The following is a 17,303-nucleotide window of genomic DNA, read 5'->3' as shown; positions in this document are numbered from 1 at the left end:
GTCTCTGTTACACAAATACAATGCAAGTTACTGTTACTAAATAGAGCCTGTATTTCGTCAAAGTGACAAAGAAGCGATTGTGCATTGATATGACAACACTGAAAATATTGTTGGTGGGGAGCTAACCTTTCCTTAAGAATGTCTCCTGCCACGGCTGGTGAAGGGGAAGGTAAGGGTGAAGGCGGACGACAATGAAGAGGGATAGGGTCAATGACATCACGGACATGCTGTTCGGTATAAATAATTGACTCATTTACGTTAGCCATTGTCAACAGAAAAATTCAAGCTACTCACCCTAGTTGTTTCATAAGCACCTCCAGAAATATTTACACAATCACTCTCGCACACACTATCAGATTCACATACACAAACATTATACGCTATTATATCACTCATTGTTTTTCCTAGTCAATCTCGTCGCTCACATAAGGCTTATTAATTGTGCCATGCTGCTAACAAACATTTTCTGTCCATTGTCTTTCAAAACAACAATGCGGCCGTCCTGTGTCCACACCCTTCGGAGTCCGAAGTGATCACGTGCCCTGTTTAGAATAGTTTTTCTGATACCTGTCAGGGATTCAGTCAGTAGAAGGCTAGTTCCTTTTAACAGCCGCTTGGCCCTCCAAACTCTGTCCCGGTCATGGTAACGCACGAACTTTATAATTATAGGGCGCTTACCCGTAGCAACAACCTGAGCTGTGGTTCGTTTTAGCACTCCTAAACGATGGCAACGATCTATATCAGACATAGTTATATCTACATTTAACTTGCCCTTCATCGTGTTGATAACGTTCTCTGTCGGCTCCTCATGCAGCACTAAGCTGTACTGTTCAACTTCATCAAGCAGTTCGGCCTGTTGTTCGAGGCGCTGTTCAGTAAATTCCAGTTTTTTTGTTATGTCTTTCAGCTCACTAGACACCTTTTCTTGGAACAGGGAGAACTCAGCCTTTAGTCGCTGCAGCTCATCCGCGCGGCAGGTGCAGCTTGCGACGTGTTCCAAGCGGCCTTGGAAGTCCTTCATAACATCTTCAATAGACGCTACACGACGAATAGCTTCTTTCGCGGACATACTGAATGATGCTTCAGGTCAATTACAGTTTAGTTACACTGAGAAAGTCACAAATGGCACTTGTTGGCTGTTAATCTTGCTAATTAACGAGATTACTGGAGAGGCGTTTCACACAACAGCAGCAGTTGGCGCCAGGATGATCATGCGAAGGAGGTTAGTAATTTGGTCGAAAATCTGTCGGACATGTCTAATAGGATTAGTCAATTGTTGTCTGGGGGCCGCTACTGCTAAAAGCGACCATGTTCCTACGGTAAACTTGCTTACGGAAAATGACTCTAGCAGGTCTATTGAGAGTAGCAAATCGCTGGCTACTCAACAAACATCTGCCCCATCGGAACAAGTGTCTGATCATCTAAGGCAACTTCCACGGTTCTTTATGAGTAATGCAGTGTTTGAACCTTCTCAGCCTCCAATGCCATCACCTGGTATGTCGCCTGCGTTTAGCAGTTTGCCCCACCCCTTAGCCATGTTGCTAAAGGTATATCCAACTTTTTCATTAACTCAAGTAATGATGTGATTTCATTCCCAAGATCCTTAGTCGAATTTCAAAATCATGCTTTTTGTATTTGCTCTTTCTCACTCTCAAATTCTTCAAATAATTTACCCGTATTCTGTAGGCGTCCTCTCGGACAAAATAGTAAAAGAAATATACAAGATTTCCACGCCCACCTCTTAGCTAATTTCATTCCGGCTAGAGATATGTCATCTTTAATACAGAAGTACTACTTCAGAGTACAGAGGTTGGACGAGAACTTTGCCGACTTTATTCAAGATGTAAAATTTTATTCTAGGGTAGTCGCTGTCCATTTTCCAGAACAGCAAATTGTACAAACCTTGGCAGAAGGAATCTCTCTGCCCTGTAGGTAATACTTAGGTTTTGCCACTCGACCCAAACCTTCTCGGAACTCGAGGCAATGCCAGTGGCAGCAGAAGGTGTAAGATACGCCGATACCTTCCTTCCCCTTCTCGGCCACCACCTCGCCGATCCTTCCCCACACGCAAGTGTTATGCGTGCGATCGACTGAACAACTTAGAAATACGTGTCCCTTGGTAAAATCTAGTGGAACTAGGAACGGAGCAGTTCCGTCCCAAGGGTGTTTTTAAGTTCGGGTCGTTCTCCCACCTAGCCAAGAATTGCACTTGTCTAAACAGCACATCGTCCTGTTCAACTTGTGGTATTGCCTTAACTAAACCAGAAGATAGGAAGTGATAAGTGTCATCAGATGAGTTACCTTCCCGAGGTTCAGTCCCCGTTCAATCAGGCAACGAATACTTCAAGGAAGAGACTTACTCTAATTTATTATTTGAAGACCTTTGGAAATGCCATAAAATTTCTTCGGAAACCCCAAGATTCGTCCCCTTTCTGAAAAGTCAGGTGAATAACGAACCCTTTACGGCACTATTAGATTCAGGGAGGGTTAGCTCCATTATTTCCTAGGAGTGGTACTCTGAACCAATAGCTTGCTCTAAATTTCCGGACTATTGTTTGTCTTCTATTAAATGTGTTTCGGCAAACTCGTCACCATTAGGAATTTTTAGATTAATTTTTGCTGAAGTTCGAATCTCAATATTTAATTGGAAAATTAAATTACTTGTGGCTAAACAATTGCCTTGCCCTGTAATGCAGGGGGCCGATTTCATGTCTCATTCGGGTCTGGTGCTCGATCTTCAGAGTAAGTCATGCACCTTCAAGTTTGTTAGTAACCTTAAAATTCCTCTTTTGAAATGTAATTCTGTGTCAATTTCATCTATTTCGCCTACCCAGAGTAAGATGTCCTTAGATCTTAAGCATCTACCTGAGGATAGAGGCTGAAAGTTGTCTCAGTCTTTTCCTCACATATTTTCAGAAACTTTTGACGTCACTGACCTTATTAAGTACATGATTGAGCTAAACGACTCTATTCCAGTGAGGTTTCCTTCTTATAGGCTATCTCCACTAAAATGAAGGCTCTTAAGGAAATCATTGATCAGATGTTAAGAGATGGTATTATTCAACCTTCAAAGTCGGCGCATTCATCACCCATTTTTCTTGTACCGAAACCCCAAGGTGGTTTCAGGCTTGTCATTGATTACATGGCTTTGAACCGGAAGGTCGTGTTACAGTCTCTGCCACTTCCTGATATTCATTCTTGTTTTTATTTGGTTTCGCAAGGCTATGTTCTTTATCATCTTAGATCGTAACCAGGCATATAACCAGATACCTCTGGCAGAAGATTCCAAACATATGATGGCTTTCGCCACTCATTGGAATTTGTATCCTCCCCACGGGCGAGGCTGTCCTTACTAGACTGCTGGATAGGGTCTTTTCCGATATCAAATTTGAATATCATTATCTCGACGATGTCGTCGGGTTTTCGAAGACCTTTCAAAAACACTTAGATCATCTGAAGGAAGTCCTCTATCGCCTTCGTAAGGCTGAGTTGACTGTCAAATTACTGTATCTAAGGTGGCTTTTGCTAGCCTTGTATATCTGTATTAGCGCATATTGTGTCGCCCGATGGTGCTTCAATCGACCATTCCAGAACGCAGGCTATTCGTGACTTTAAGCCTCCTAAGGACATCAAGGGAATGGCTAGTTTCGTAGGCATGGTGAGTTTCTTTAGGAAATTTATCTCTAAATTCACTAATATGGCGGCACCCCTGAACGGCGCCGTCGCAGCAAAGATTTTAGCTATGCCTCTTCCTCTGCTGTTGCTGCTATTCTTCTTTAGGAAGCGGAACGTGAAGCTGGCCTATCGCCTATGCTTCTAGGACTTTATCCGCTCAAGAAGCCAAGTATTCCATCTATGAAATAGAAGGTTTGCCCGTTCTGTTTGCCTTGGAGAAGTTCCGCCTCTATCTGGAGCATGTCAAATTTGAATTAGAAACAGACAATCAAGCTTTAAGTTGGGTTTTACATAGGCCCCGTCGTCAGGGACGTATCGCCCGTTGGGCTAGCAGAATTTCAGCCTTTCATGTTTTATAGACATTAACGTTAGCAGATTTTTACTAAATCTAACATTCTTTTGGATTCGTCATCAATTTTTTTAGTAACAAATCTTTAATTTAGTTATCTACATCTGTCTTATAAACATTATCATCCATAGTTTAATCTTTAATTTTATTATCTACACCCACCCTTTAATAGACATTATCATCAATAGATTTTTAGAATCTGATAATTTTTTTTGATTCGTCATGAAATTTCTTTATAGTTAACAAATCTTTATTTCTTTATCTACACCTGTCTTTTTTATAAAAACTATAAATAATATTATTTATAGATATATTGTTTTTTTTGCTAGTTGCTTTACGTCGCGCCGGCACAGAGCGGTCTTATGGCGACGATGGGACAGGAAAGTGCTAGGAGTGGGAAGGAAGCGGCCGTGGCCTTAATTAAGGTACAGCCCCAGCATTTGCTTGGTGTGAAAAAGGGAAACCACGGAAAACCATCTTCAGGGCTGCCGACAGTGGGGCTCGAACCTACTGTTTCCCGAATACTGGATACTGACCGCACATAAGCGACTGCAGCTATCGAGCTCGGTAGATATACTGTATATATATATATATATATATTGCAGCGGGAACAGACGGATAGTAAGGACATGAAAGTCAACAACGGTCCATATCGAGCAGGTACAGAGAGAGGTATACGCTGATCAAAATAATAGTTGATTTTTAAACATGAATAGCGACTTACTCATATTACATCTTTTATTTGTGGTTTTCTTAATTATATTTAGTTCTACAAACACATTTAACGGTAACTGCCCTAGGTGATGGATGGCTTCTGGAAATTTTCATATTGTGGTGTGTTGTAAAGGTAGTGTGACCGGACATCATTCTTTACCTGGAGCTGCCCATTGTCCGGGGTCCGGGTCGATTATGTAAAAAACCGAAATGTTCTCTTTTAGTGAAGCTGTTCTCATTTACTACTTCGTGATGCAACCGTTCATCTATATAGTATCGATATATCGAAATGTTATTATGTTACGCACGATTATTCTCTGCATGCGTTGTATTTACCACATTGTATGTCCGGCCCCATGGGTAAATGATTAGCGTGCTGGCCTGTGGTCATATTGACCCGGGTTCGATTCCCGGCAGGATCGGGAATTTTAACCATAATTGGTTAATTTCGCTGGCACGGGGTCTGGGTGTATGTATTGTCTTTATCATCATCATTTCATGCTCATCACGACGCGCAGGTCTTCTACGTGAGTCAAATCAAAAGACCTCCATCTGGCGAGCTGAACTTGTAATCGGACACTCCCGGCACCAAAAGCCATATCCCATTTCATTTGTGTAGTGCATACTTCTCTCTCATCGATACCCTGACATAACACTGCTATGTGAATGTGTAGTGCATACTTCTCTCTCAGCAATATGCTGACATAACACTGCTATGTGAATGTGTAGTGCATACTTCTCTCTCAGCAATACCCTGACAGAACACTGCTATGTGAATGTGAAGTGCATACTTCTCTCTCAGCAATACACTGACGTAACACTGCTATGTGAATGTGTAGTGCATACTTCTCTCTCAGCAATACCCTGACAGAACACTGCTATGTGAATGTGTAGTGCATACTTCTCTCTCAGCAATACCCTGACATAACACTGCTATGTGAATGTGTAGTGCATACTTCTCTCTCAGCAATACCCTGACAGAACACTGCTATGTGAATGTGTAGTGCATACTTCTCTCTCAGCAATATGCTGACATAACACTGCTATGTGAATGTGTAGTGCATACTTCTCTCTCAGCAATACCCTGACATAACACTGCTATGTGAATGTGTAGTGCATACTTCTCTCTCAGCAATACCCTGACATAACACTGCTATGTGAATGTGAAGTGCATACTTCTCTCTCAGCAATATGCTGACATAACACTGCTATGTGAATGTGTAGTGCATACTTCTCTCTCAGCAATACCCTGACATAACACTGCTATGTGAATGTGAAGTGCATACTTCTCTCTCAGCAATACCCTGACAGAACACTGCTATGTGAATGTGAAGTGCATACTTCTCTCTCAGCAATACCCTGACATAACACTGCTATGTGAATGTGAAGTGCATACTTCTCTCTCAGCAATATGCTGACATAACACTGCTATGTGAATGTGAAGTGCATACTTCTCTCTCAGCAATACCCTGACAGAACACTGCTATGTGAATGTGAAGTGCATACTTCTCTCTCAGCAATACCCTGACATAACACTGCTATGTGAATGTGTGACAGCTTACAACGACAGAAGACAACCGGGATTTGAAGGAACCCTGATCAGTTCTGCAGTTTCAAACAATTCCTGAATGACAGTATAAATCGCTTTATCTTGTAGTCAGAAATGGGCTGTAGTTCGCAGTGTTATTAAAATTTGCAGAATACCATTTCCCTACACCAGGGCACAATGCAAACGTAGAGAGAGTATTTTCATTGATCCTAGCACAATGGACTGATAATAGGAAACGTTTCAAACTCGAATGTCATATTAATGGTGCCCAATGGAACTTACAAGTGTACTTTTTTATAATGTTGGACACGCGAAAACTCCTAAAGGCAACAGAATGTTCAGAAGAGTATCAGCAAGGCGTGCAAATTAGTTGCATTATTTACATTTTGTAAAAATTTATGTATAATATGGAAAGAGATACATTTTATTCATGTATGTGAAAATTAGAATAGATTTCCAAATTCACACTCACAATGGAGGATTTTAGTGTCCTTCTTTTTCGACATCGTCCTCCTTTTAAAATAATTTTGTCTTCCTCTTCGCATCTCCCCTGTGGAATGTGGACCCGGGGAGGCCTAGTGCACCCTTCGCATCTGAGTGTGTGGTGAACGTCTCCATCTGACAGACGAACAATCATCATCAGCAGTAGTACCTCATCCATTACTGGTGAAGCTCCTGGTTCGTCTGCAGCAGAACCTCCGCACTGCCATGCGATGTACTGTGTACCGATTACAATTTTATTTAAAGAAATAAAACGCGAGTAAACATTACTAAGATGTGCAGTTCAAATACATTTTGTTTGTCGTTTACCCTCCAGGGTTGGTTTGTCCTTCGGACTCGGTGAGAGATCGCACTTCCACCGCCTCAAAGCCAGTGTCCTGGAGCGTGAGACATTTAGTCGGAGATACAACTGTGGAGGAGGACCAGTATTGCGCCCAGACGCTCTCACCTGCTATGCCGAAAAAGGGCCTTATGGGTGGATGGGAAGATTGGAAGGGAAAGACCCAATCATGAGGAAAATGCTGGGACATCATCAGTCCCGAGGAAAACTATCTGCCACATGTGTCCATAAAAAAAGGAGGATGAGAATAACAACATCGTTCAGCACTGTTTGTTGTAACTGGCGCACCGAGCGTTAAATGTTCCCATTGTTGTTTCATAGTGAATTCTTTTGTCGGTTTTGTGGCGAAGCAAACAGGTAATTATTGTCCAGAGGATTCTATACACTTCGCCGATCTTTCAGGTAAGTTATGAATACCATGCCAGAAAAACTGCTTGTCTTTTGCGGGAAAGCATTCGTCGACCCATTTTTCAACTTCCTCGAAATTTTGAAGTGTTGCTCTGCGAGCGCGTGACTTATTGATGCGAAGAGGTCATAGATGGTGCCATGTCAGGGCAGTACGGCGGGTGCGGGAGGATGTCCAATCCAAGCGATTTCAAGGTGTCTTTCACTGGTGTTGATGTGTGAGACGGCGCATTGTCGTGTAGCAAAACCTCTTTGCCATGTCTTCTGCCCATTCCGGTCGTCTTTCGGTCAATGTGTGATTTAAATTAATCATTTATAGGCGATAGCGTCGTGAATTAAGGCTTCAAGAGTCTTCGCACTTTTGTGGTCTACCAGAGCGCGCACTTTGTGTAACACTTGGAGCGTGTTTACCAGCAAACGATGACTTTCCACAGCTTTTTCCTTTTGATTAAATAAGAAAAGCAATTCGTACCGCAAATGTCCTTTTTCAGGCACAAACGTCGACATGATCACTGAACGATACAGCACAGACGCTAGTGTTTGGCGCACTCAACTTGTGTTGGTAGTTTAATGTCAGACGAAGAAACTGACGTATGTCAAATTCATACGCTGCGTACTGTTCGCTCGCGCGGTCTCTTAATGAAACCGGAAAAGAGTTATGCATACGCCTGGTAATAAAAAGTGTTGCCAAATTGTCCTTATTCTTGTCATCTGAAAATCACGTACGTTTGTGATATAAGGTAATTGAAGGAGGTTTGTTTAGAGGAAGTACAATTATGACCAACCACCCTTCGTTAACACTAATCAGAAGGTCCGAATGAAGTTATAGCCAGATGGAAGGCCGGGGCCACAATGGGCGTATATAGGAAATACTCCCCACTCCTTACAAACATAATACAATGCGGATCGGAAGAGAACAATAGTTGACCGAGCGAGGTCAGATAGAAAAGATGAAAGATGGAAGTAATACCACGCTCATGAAGGGTAACGTTGGTCGCCAACCTACCCCCTTTCCTTTACAGTCTGCGCCGCAATGATAGTAACACCAGGCAACACTATGTGGCGCAGGTGAACGCTTCCACTGGTAGCGCTGACGTGAGTAGAATAACAACTGTTGGTTTGATATGTTGTCTCTTTTTCTGTTTCGTTGCCGTGCGGTCAGTATGAGCCACGGCCATAAGGAGACGCATCTCGAAGGGAGCGTGACAGAGATTGCTCTGGATGTGCAAAAATACTTTACAACTATTAAATGACCTCTTTGTTCTTGCCATAAGCCGCGAGATTAAAGGAGCAATTAACAAAGTGTAAGGTTACCGTCCGACACTTTCAAACTTCGCTGGCCTCTTTAGTCTTTTTTTCTTCTGCAGTGGTTGATAAAGAAATCTCTGTCTCTTCATTGGTGGGAATGACGTCTTCTGCCAATGTCCGTGATCCTTGGCAGAAGCAACGGATAAAGGCGCCCGGATCATTACTTTAGGTTATAAAAGTAATTATACATCTAGGAGTCGATCGGATGGACCCTGACAGGCGTAATGAGCACATCTCTCCTCCAGAATCATTTCTGTGTAAGAACAGCAGCACTGATATGAGGCGCTGACAACCAAACTACTTTTGTTTTGATTCATTCAGAACGGGGTTGTCTTCTTTAAGAGCCGAAGAAGCTCAACCACATTTCAATATTTATTCTTACTATAAATTTATTTTCGCGCCACTGAAAACTCTTTAGTTTTACAATGCCAAAGGAACTCAACCGATGAAATCATATGGTCTGTTTAAAGTTAGGCTACGGCTGATGGTTGAGTTGTATTATTTGACTGATTGATTCTACATTTCTCTTTATTAAGTCTTAATACAAAAATGGTCTAATCTGTATTGTGTGTTTTCGTAATATTAGTTGTTATTATGGTTTTTAAACTGGCTGTGACCTATGTATCCACCGAGATGGTAATTTAAATCTCAAGCAATCGTGCCGTAGTAGCTTAAGTACACAGTATTATTTTCTAAAACTGTGTTCATGTGCGAAACACATGTGATAACTATGTACTCAATCATATTCTTACAATAAACTACGTATTTTGAAGGGTTGTGTTAAACTTTGCCTCTGTTCTAATGTGTTATCATCATCTTAACAGGAAAGTGACTGAAAGCCAAAAAGTACCAAAGAAAGCGACTTCAAGTGATAGTTATAGGCAACTTTCCAAAATCCAAAGAGGCTCAAGTACCATTTAAAATGAAAATAGCTAAATAATTCTGATGTTCGAAAGAGTGTTCCCAAAGTTCTTTAAAATATCAGTCCAGTCACATAATACAATGTGTATAGCCTTTTCGGCAAAATAATTACTAGATATTTCATATTGTCAAAAACTTGGAAGCCAATTTTCTCAGAATCAATTATATGGCACTTGAGCCTGTATGGTTCTGAGCGCCTAATATAATCCTTGCGGGGTGGACTCTATAATTCTACCACCTTTCCTTTCCCCGTGGCGCAACAGTCCCGCACAGCCTTGGCCTACCAAGCGACCGCTGCTCAGCCCCAACTCCTGCAGATTATGAGGTGTTGTTTAGTCAGCACAACAAATCCTCTCGGCCGTTATTTTTGGATTTCCTTACTGGGAGCGCGATTTCACTGTCAGATAGCTCCTCAATTGTTATCACATAGGCCGATTAGACCTCGAACTAGCCCTCAGATACAGGTAAATAATCACTGACCTCGACGGGAATCGAACTTGGGGCCTCCGGGTAAGAGGAGTGGGCACAGCGGGGCCGGCAGTCGGTTTGAATTTGAGAGCGTCTACTTTGAAGCCCTTAAGGTTCATTCGTCTTAGTCACCTCTTATGAAATTAAATGGCGTATGGCTTTTAGTGGCGGGAGGGTCCGAGGACATGTTCGGCTCCCCACGTGCAGGTCTGTTATGACAGGCGAGGACTACCATGGATACGTGTGAATGACAGTTATCATCATTGCTTTCTTGTGCTGCAGGAAGCGGACATCATCGTGTTCCCGGAGTATGGACTGGTATCCCTGGGACTACCTCGACATCCGGACGGGTCGCCTGCGCTGGCTGTGACAGTTCCTGCTCCCAGCGAGGCTGTCATCCCCTGCCTGGACACTCCTAGTGGTCAATATGAGGTTAGTCACTCGGACGATAAGCAGGTGTGTAACCTGTTGTGATGATCCTTCTGCACATATTTTCCCCTCTTAAGGGTAACAGACATAGAGAGAGAGTCAGTATCTAGAAGAAGGCAGTTGGGTTAAGGTGTCACAAAATGTACCACTTCAGATCTTACGGCGACTGTAACATTTTAACGAACTTCAGTGATACCATACAGTCGCCCGGTCATTCATACAGCCAGTTCGAATAATAATAATAATAATAATAATAATAATAATAATAATAATAATAATAATAATAATAATAATAATAATAATAATAATAATAATGGAAACGCCGAGACAGAAGAAGGGGTGGGTGGGAATTGACTCATTCCGTGCAGAAGAAAATGATATAAAATGTCGTGCAGTTTTGTAAGGAAGAGAAAAAAGAGAACAAAGTAATTATACCTCTTCAAAATGTAATTTCAAAGGCGGCACATGTGGTTGGTAAGTCCAAAAAAACCGTAAGAAATATTTTGAAAGACACTGAAAAGGCGGTGAAACCGGCGAAAAGGTTTCAACACCACGAAAAAAATGGTCTGAAAGAAAAGTGATTTCTATAGATGACTTCGATAAATGTTGTATTCGTAGAAAATTCCTAGAGTATGATGAACAAAAGAAAGAAATTCCAACACTGCGGAAACTGCTTGTATTTGCGAAACATGAAATACAGTTTAAGGGAGGAAAAGAAACTTTCCGGAAAATTGTAAAAGAAATGGTGTTTTATTTCGGGAAGTGTAAAAATAAACGAACTATCCTCGCGGAAAGGTCAGACATTGTTGCTAGACGTGCGGACTACTCACGAGCTATAAGAAATAACGCGAAGGGTCCAAATACATCAGTAGTGTACACGGATGAAACGTGGGTTCACACACACTACAGTGTAAAAAAAATGTTGGCAACATGAAGACGTCGCAGGGGTTATGACGAATCACAGTCCAGGACAACGAGCTCCATGCGGAAGGGAGCAGATTTAATTTATGACTCACAATCCAAATCACAAGATTACCACGATGAAATGAATAGCTGCAATTATCAGAAATGGGTAGAAGATAAACTTATTCCAAATATTCCACCCGAGAGCATAGTTGTTATCGATAACGCGCCTTATCATACTGCGCAAGTCAATAAAGCCCTCACTAACGCATCTCGTAAGACTGAAATGGTAGACTGACTTACTCAGCATAACATATATTGTGATCCCACTGGGAGACGAGGTGAAATTTTGAAACTTATAACACGTAATAAGCCAAAACCGGCATATAGAGTGGATACAATGTTAGAACAAAAGGGGTTTACTGTCTTAAGGCTCCCTCCATACTATTGTGTTGTGACCTTAATCCGATTGGACTTATTTGTAATTTGTTTAAACAAAAGATTACTGCTAAAAATGTCTCTGCTATTAGCTTAAAAACCCTAAAGGAACTGACGAACACTTCTTTACGAGAAATCACTCAACAGGACTGGGCAAAAGCTTGCGAAAAAGTACGAAAAATTGAGGAAAGTTATTGGTACAGGGATGGTTAATGGAGGACACCATAGAAAATGTCATCATAAATGTTGGCCTTGACAGTGACGATAGTGATGATGAAAATGAGTGTCGTGGCAACACTGAACAAAGTGATATGGATACTGATACTGCAAGTGAACCTGGTACGGACAATAGTGGGAATAGTGAGACAGACACAGCTGATGAAGAACCTGGTATCTATCCTTTGTGTGCAGGACCATCATTGTATGACTGTACATGCCTCTCTCCCGTCCGCGGCAGCCTTACCGTGGCGAGCTGCCGCGCTCCATGTCTAGCGGTAACAATTCCCTGGGGGAGTAGTATGTGTCTTACCCACCCAACCTCTTTGACGTTTTAAAAAGGGTACAATATTTCCACGTACACGAGTTCGTGGGACATTGCTGCACAGATTGTTTTAAAAGCGGGGACCTGTTTCATGAAATGTGATGAACACTCTGGTAAACACTCCACGATCAGAAAGCTTCTCTCTCGCACTCACAACACGGGCTACTTTAATGGCGGAGCAATGAGTTAGGCTGCGCTAGAATATAACGTCAAAGAGTTTGGGTGGGTAAGACTCACGTGTGCGCAACTATTCGGAATAGGCCATATGTACATACGAAAATTTTTGTTTCAACTGATAGTTCGAGTCATATCGCTCTGGGACAGCCTGTATACGGCATACATTATTTTAAAGTACATTCTTGTTTTAAAGGCTGTATCGGAGAAAGTGTGAATAAGCAGTAGAACTTCATTTGTAACATAGAGTGGAATAAATGCTTTCTAAATATCCATATATTGTAATAACAATATAATTAGGTTATCTAAATTAGTTGACAACATCTAATTGTGAAGTATCGGTCCAGGTTATCACTTCCTCTCGTGCGCGACACTATCATCTTCTTTGTTTTCGTCACAGAATTTTCAATACCAACTAATTGAATTTTCAACTTCTGTGAGTGTTAATGATTTCTTCGCACTACCCCGTGATGGTCTGCAGTTGTCCGAAAGATTTTTTATAAGCACTGCAGTTGACGAAGTTACTCGGCTTCTCTTTAACACAGAGCTGAAATTAGTGATATTTGCTCTGGGGTCACTTATTGTATTAGCTTAGGGAATCCCTAGCTGGCGCTGATTTTGGAATTTATTTCTTATTTGTATTTCATCAAATAAAATCTGGTCCCAAGTGGAAATCTGTGAGCGAAAAATCTGAACCCTGGAAAACATTACGATCCAAAGGCCAAATTCCGTTCTGTGAAATATCACTTCACCGTATGCCCTCCCAGGAGCCTGACGAAGCTATGTCTAGTGCTTTGAAGAATTGCACATCTATGTGAATGGTATGAGGTAGAAGGCAGATCACTATCCCTGGTCAGATTCATGGCTTGGAAATTTTTTGGTGTGTGTTATTGAAAAAGAGAATCCGCAAGCCCGTTTCCAGTCATTCGACCGGGTCACGAAAGTAACGGATGAAGTCCCTATCTATCTGCGAGGACAGGAATTGTGCCGGCTGCCGAAGCTTCGCGCACTCTCTTGGAGAAATGATTAGACTTACAGATGAAATGTTATGATACTGGAGAGTATTTGTGGAAAGAAAGATGATCGGATTATCCGGAGAAAAACCTGTCCCGGCTGCGTTTTGTTCAGCACATATCTGACCTGCAGTGACCGTGATTTGAAGTACGGAACCCAGCGGGGAGAGGCCGGCGCGCTCCGCCTGAGCCTTGCAGGCTCGGTGTGTTTACTATGAAATGTCATTGTTCTTCTTAACAAAATTATAATTCCTTATCTAGTATTCTGATAACTAAACCCGTATAAAAATCCCTCTGGTGTTATTTTTAGAAAATTCCTTTAAAATCTACCGATATATATTAGAAGAAAAATAGTGGCACAGTTTAAAACACACAGCATTTTCTTTCCAGCACAGGCCCATTTTACAACGGAGTAAAGACATTTCCAGTAATCCTGACCTTAAGAACAGTTATTTATATCTGGCAACAAAGTCGATTCAGACTTACTTATGAGTGCGTAGTGGCTTAGATCGTCGTGGAATTTTTTACTCCTTGGACCATGAAAAAGAACAATCTGCTACCTTCAAGGCAATAATGCTTCATGTTGTCCCTTTCCACAAGAGCTTCTCAACTTCTTCAAAAAGTCCTTCCAAAAGACGCAAGTTGTAAAATGTAAATGCCGGTGCAATTTGTGAGACTCCTTGGGTTTGGACACCTGATATTCTAGTAGATATATCTCCATCATTTCCTCAATGTATTGCGTAGGATGTTATTGAGCAAAGATTCAAAGTCCTTACAAGGAGCTATTTTGAGATATTTAAGAATTACTCCCCGTCGTCAGACTGTCATGTGCTGACATTAGGTCTAGGAAGTCCGGCTCCATGGCTAAATGATTAGCGTGCTGGTCTTTGGTTCCAGGGGTCCCGAGTTCTATTCCCGGCAGGGTCGGGAATTTTAACCAGCAATGGTTAATTTCGCTGGCTTGAGGGCTGGGTGTATGTGTCGTCTTCATCAACATTTGGTCCTCATCACGACGCGCAGGTCGCCTACTGGCATCAAAAGACGTGCATCTGGCGAGCCGAACATATCCTCGGACACTCCCGGCACTAAAAGCCATACACCATTTCATTTGGTCCAAGAACAGAGGCATTGTCTCCTTCATGTCCTCAGAACATTCCTGTTGGAATCCTCTCTCTCCTCGACCTGTTGCAGATCATTCTCTCTAACAATTTGCAGCATATGCTTAGCGTGTCTGCCCTCTGGATTGCTTTCAGTGTATTCTTGGATTTAGTGCAGCAACTACAAAATATATAAAAGTCTACCATTTCGCAGGATGTGATTGTTCCCTTCAAAACCGCTGCAAGCTCCGGAATAGACAATTCTTCCAAGAGAGAAAGTTGTTATCCGTTCTATTTTAGGTTTTTCCAGCTAATTCTCTGTTGCTGTCTGCTATATTTCTGGTTAATCAGACCATCCTACGTGCCAGAGGTTTCGGTTTTACCTTTCAAATCTTAATGGTACATTCAGGAGAAATACCACACAGTTTGAATTAAAAGAAAAACCACTTCACCTTTTGCGAAATTCCAATCATCTTAAATATGTCTCTCGATCATAGCCATCCATTAACAATGCAATGGTAACGAACTTTAAGGCATAGCCTGCACAGTTGCTAGGTAACACTGATCATTCATCCGTACCTTACATCACTGCCTGCATAGTTGCTAGGTAACATTGTCCGATCATTCATCCGTACCTTACATCACTGCCTGCACAGTTGCTAGGTAACACTGATCATTCATCCGTACCTTACATCACTGCCTGCACAGTTGCTAGGTAACACTGATCATTCATCCGTACCTTACATCACTGCCTGCATAGTTGCTAGGTAACACTGATCATTCATCCGTACCTTACATCACTGCCTGCACAGTTGCTAGGTAGCATTGTCCGATCATTCATCCGTACCTTACATCACAGCCTGCATAGTTGCTAGGTAACATTGTCCGATCATTCATCCGTACCTTACATCACTGCCTGCACAGTTGCTAGGTAACACTGATCATTCATCCGTACCTTACATCACTGCCTGCACAGTTGCTAGGTAACATTGTCCGATCATTCATCCGTACCTTACATCACTGCCTGCACAGTTGCTAGGTAACATTGTCCGATCATTCATCCGTACCTTACATCACTGCCTGCACAGTTGCTAGGTAACATTGTCCGATCATTCATCCGTACCTTACATCACTGCCTGCATAGTTGCTAGGTAACACTGATCATTCATCCGTACATTACATCACTGCCTGCATAGTTGCTAGGTAACATTGTCCGATCATTCATCCGTACCTTACATCACTGCCTGCATAGTTGCTAGGTAACACTGATCATTCATCCGTACATTACATCACTGCCTGCACAGTTGCTAGGTAACATTGTCCGATCATTCATCCGTACCTTACATCACTGCCTGCATAGTTGCTAGGTAACATTGTCCGATCATTCATCCGTACCTTACATCACTGCCTGCACAGTTGCTAGGTAACACTGATCATTCATCCGTACCTTACATCACTGCCTGCACAGTTGCTAGGTAACACTGATCATTCATCCGTACCTTACATCACTGCCTGCATAGTTGCTAGGTAACACTGATCATTCATCCGTACCTTACATCACTGCCTGCACAGTTGCTAGGTAGCATTGTCCGATCATTCATCCGTACCTTACATCACAGCCTGCATAGTTGCTAGGTAACATTGTCCGATCATTCATCCGTACCTTACATCACTGCCTGCACAGTTGCTAGGTAACACTGATCATTCATCCGTACCTTACATCACTGCCTGCACAGTTGCTAGGTAACATTGTCCGATCATTCATCCGTACCTTACATCACTGCCTGCACAGTTGCTAGGTAACATTGTCCGATCATTCATCCGTACCTTACATCACTGCCTGCACAGTTGCTAGGTAACATTGTCCGATCATTCATCCGTACCTTACATCACTGCCTGCATAGTTGCTAGGTAACACTGATCATTCATCCGTACATTACATCACTGCCTGCATAGTTGCTAGGTAACATTGTCCGATCATTCATCCGTACCTTACATCACTGCCTGCATAGTTGCTAGGTAACACTGATCATTCATCCGTACATTACATCACTGCCTGCACAGTTGCTAGGTAACATTGTCCGATCATTCATCCGTACCTTACATCACTGCCTGCACAGTTGCTAGGTAACATTGTCCGATCATTCATCCGTACCTTACATCACTGCCTGCATAGTTGCTAGGTAACATTGTCCGATCATTCATCCGTACCTTACATCACTGCCTGCACAGTTGCTAGGTAACACTGATCATTCATCCGTACATTACATCACTGCCTGCACAGTTGCTAGGTAACACTGATCATTCATCCGTACCTTACATCACTGCCTGCACAGTTGCTAGGTAACACTGATCATTCATCCGTACCTTACATCACTGCCTGCACAGTTGCTAGGTAACACTGATCATTCATCCGTACCTTACATCACTGCCTGCACAGTTGCTAGGTAACACTGATCATTCATCCGTACCTTACAT

General features: G+C 42.3%; 1 protein-coding gene across 2 annotated transcripts in view; it reads left to right on the top strand.

The window, feature by feature from the left end:
* The window catches only part of LOC137500601 (vanin-like protein 1), a 125,697-nt gene that overhangs the window by 94,537 nt on the left and 13,857 nt on the right, over positions 1-17,303 (top strand). For both annotated transcript variants that reach the window (XM_068227547.1, XM_068227546.1), the window contains one exon: positions 10,513-10,662. In XM_068227547.1, coding sequence (XP_068083648.1) covers positions 10,513-10,662 — 150 coding nt within the window. The remainder of the gene's footprint in view (positions 1-10,512; positions 10,663-17,303) is intronic.

Source organism: Anabrus simplex, chromosome 4 (genome assembly GCF_040414725.1).
Source record: "Anabrus simplex isolate iqAnaSimp1 chromosome 4, ASM4041472v1, whole genome shotgun sequence".
In the NCBI taxonomy this organism is placed as follows: Eukaryota; Metazoa; Arthropoda; class Insecta; order Orthoptera; family Tettigoniidae; genus Anabrus; species Anabrus simplex.
This window is presented reverse-complemented; position numbering and strand designations above follow the sequence as displayed.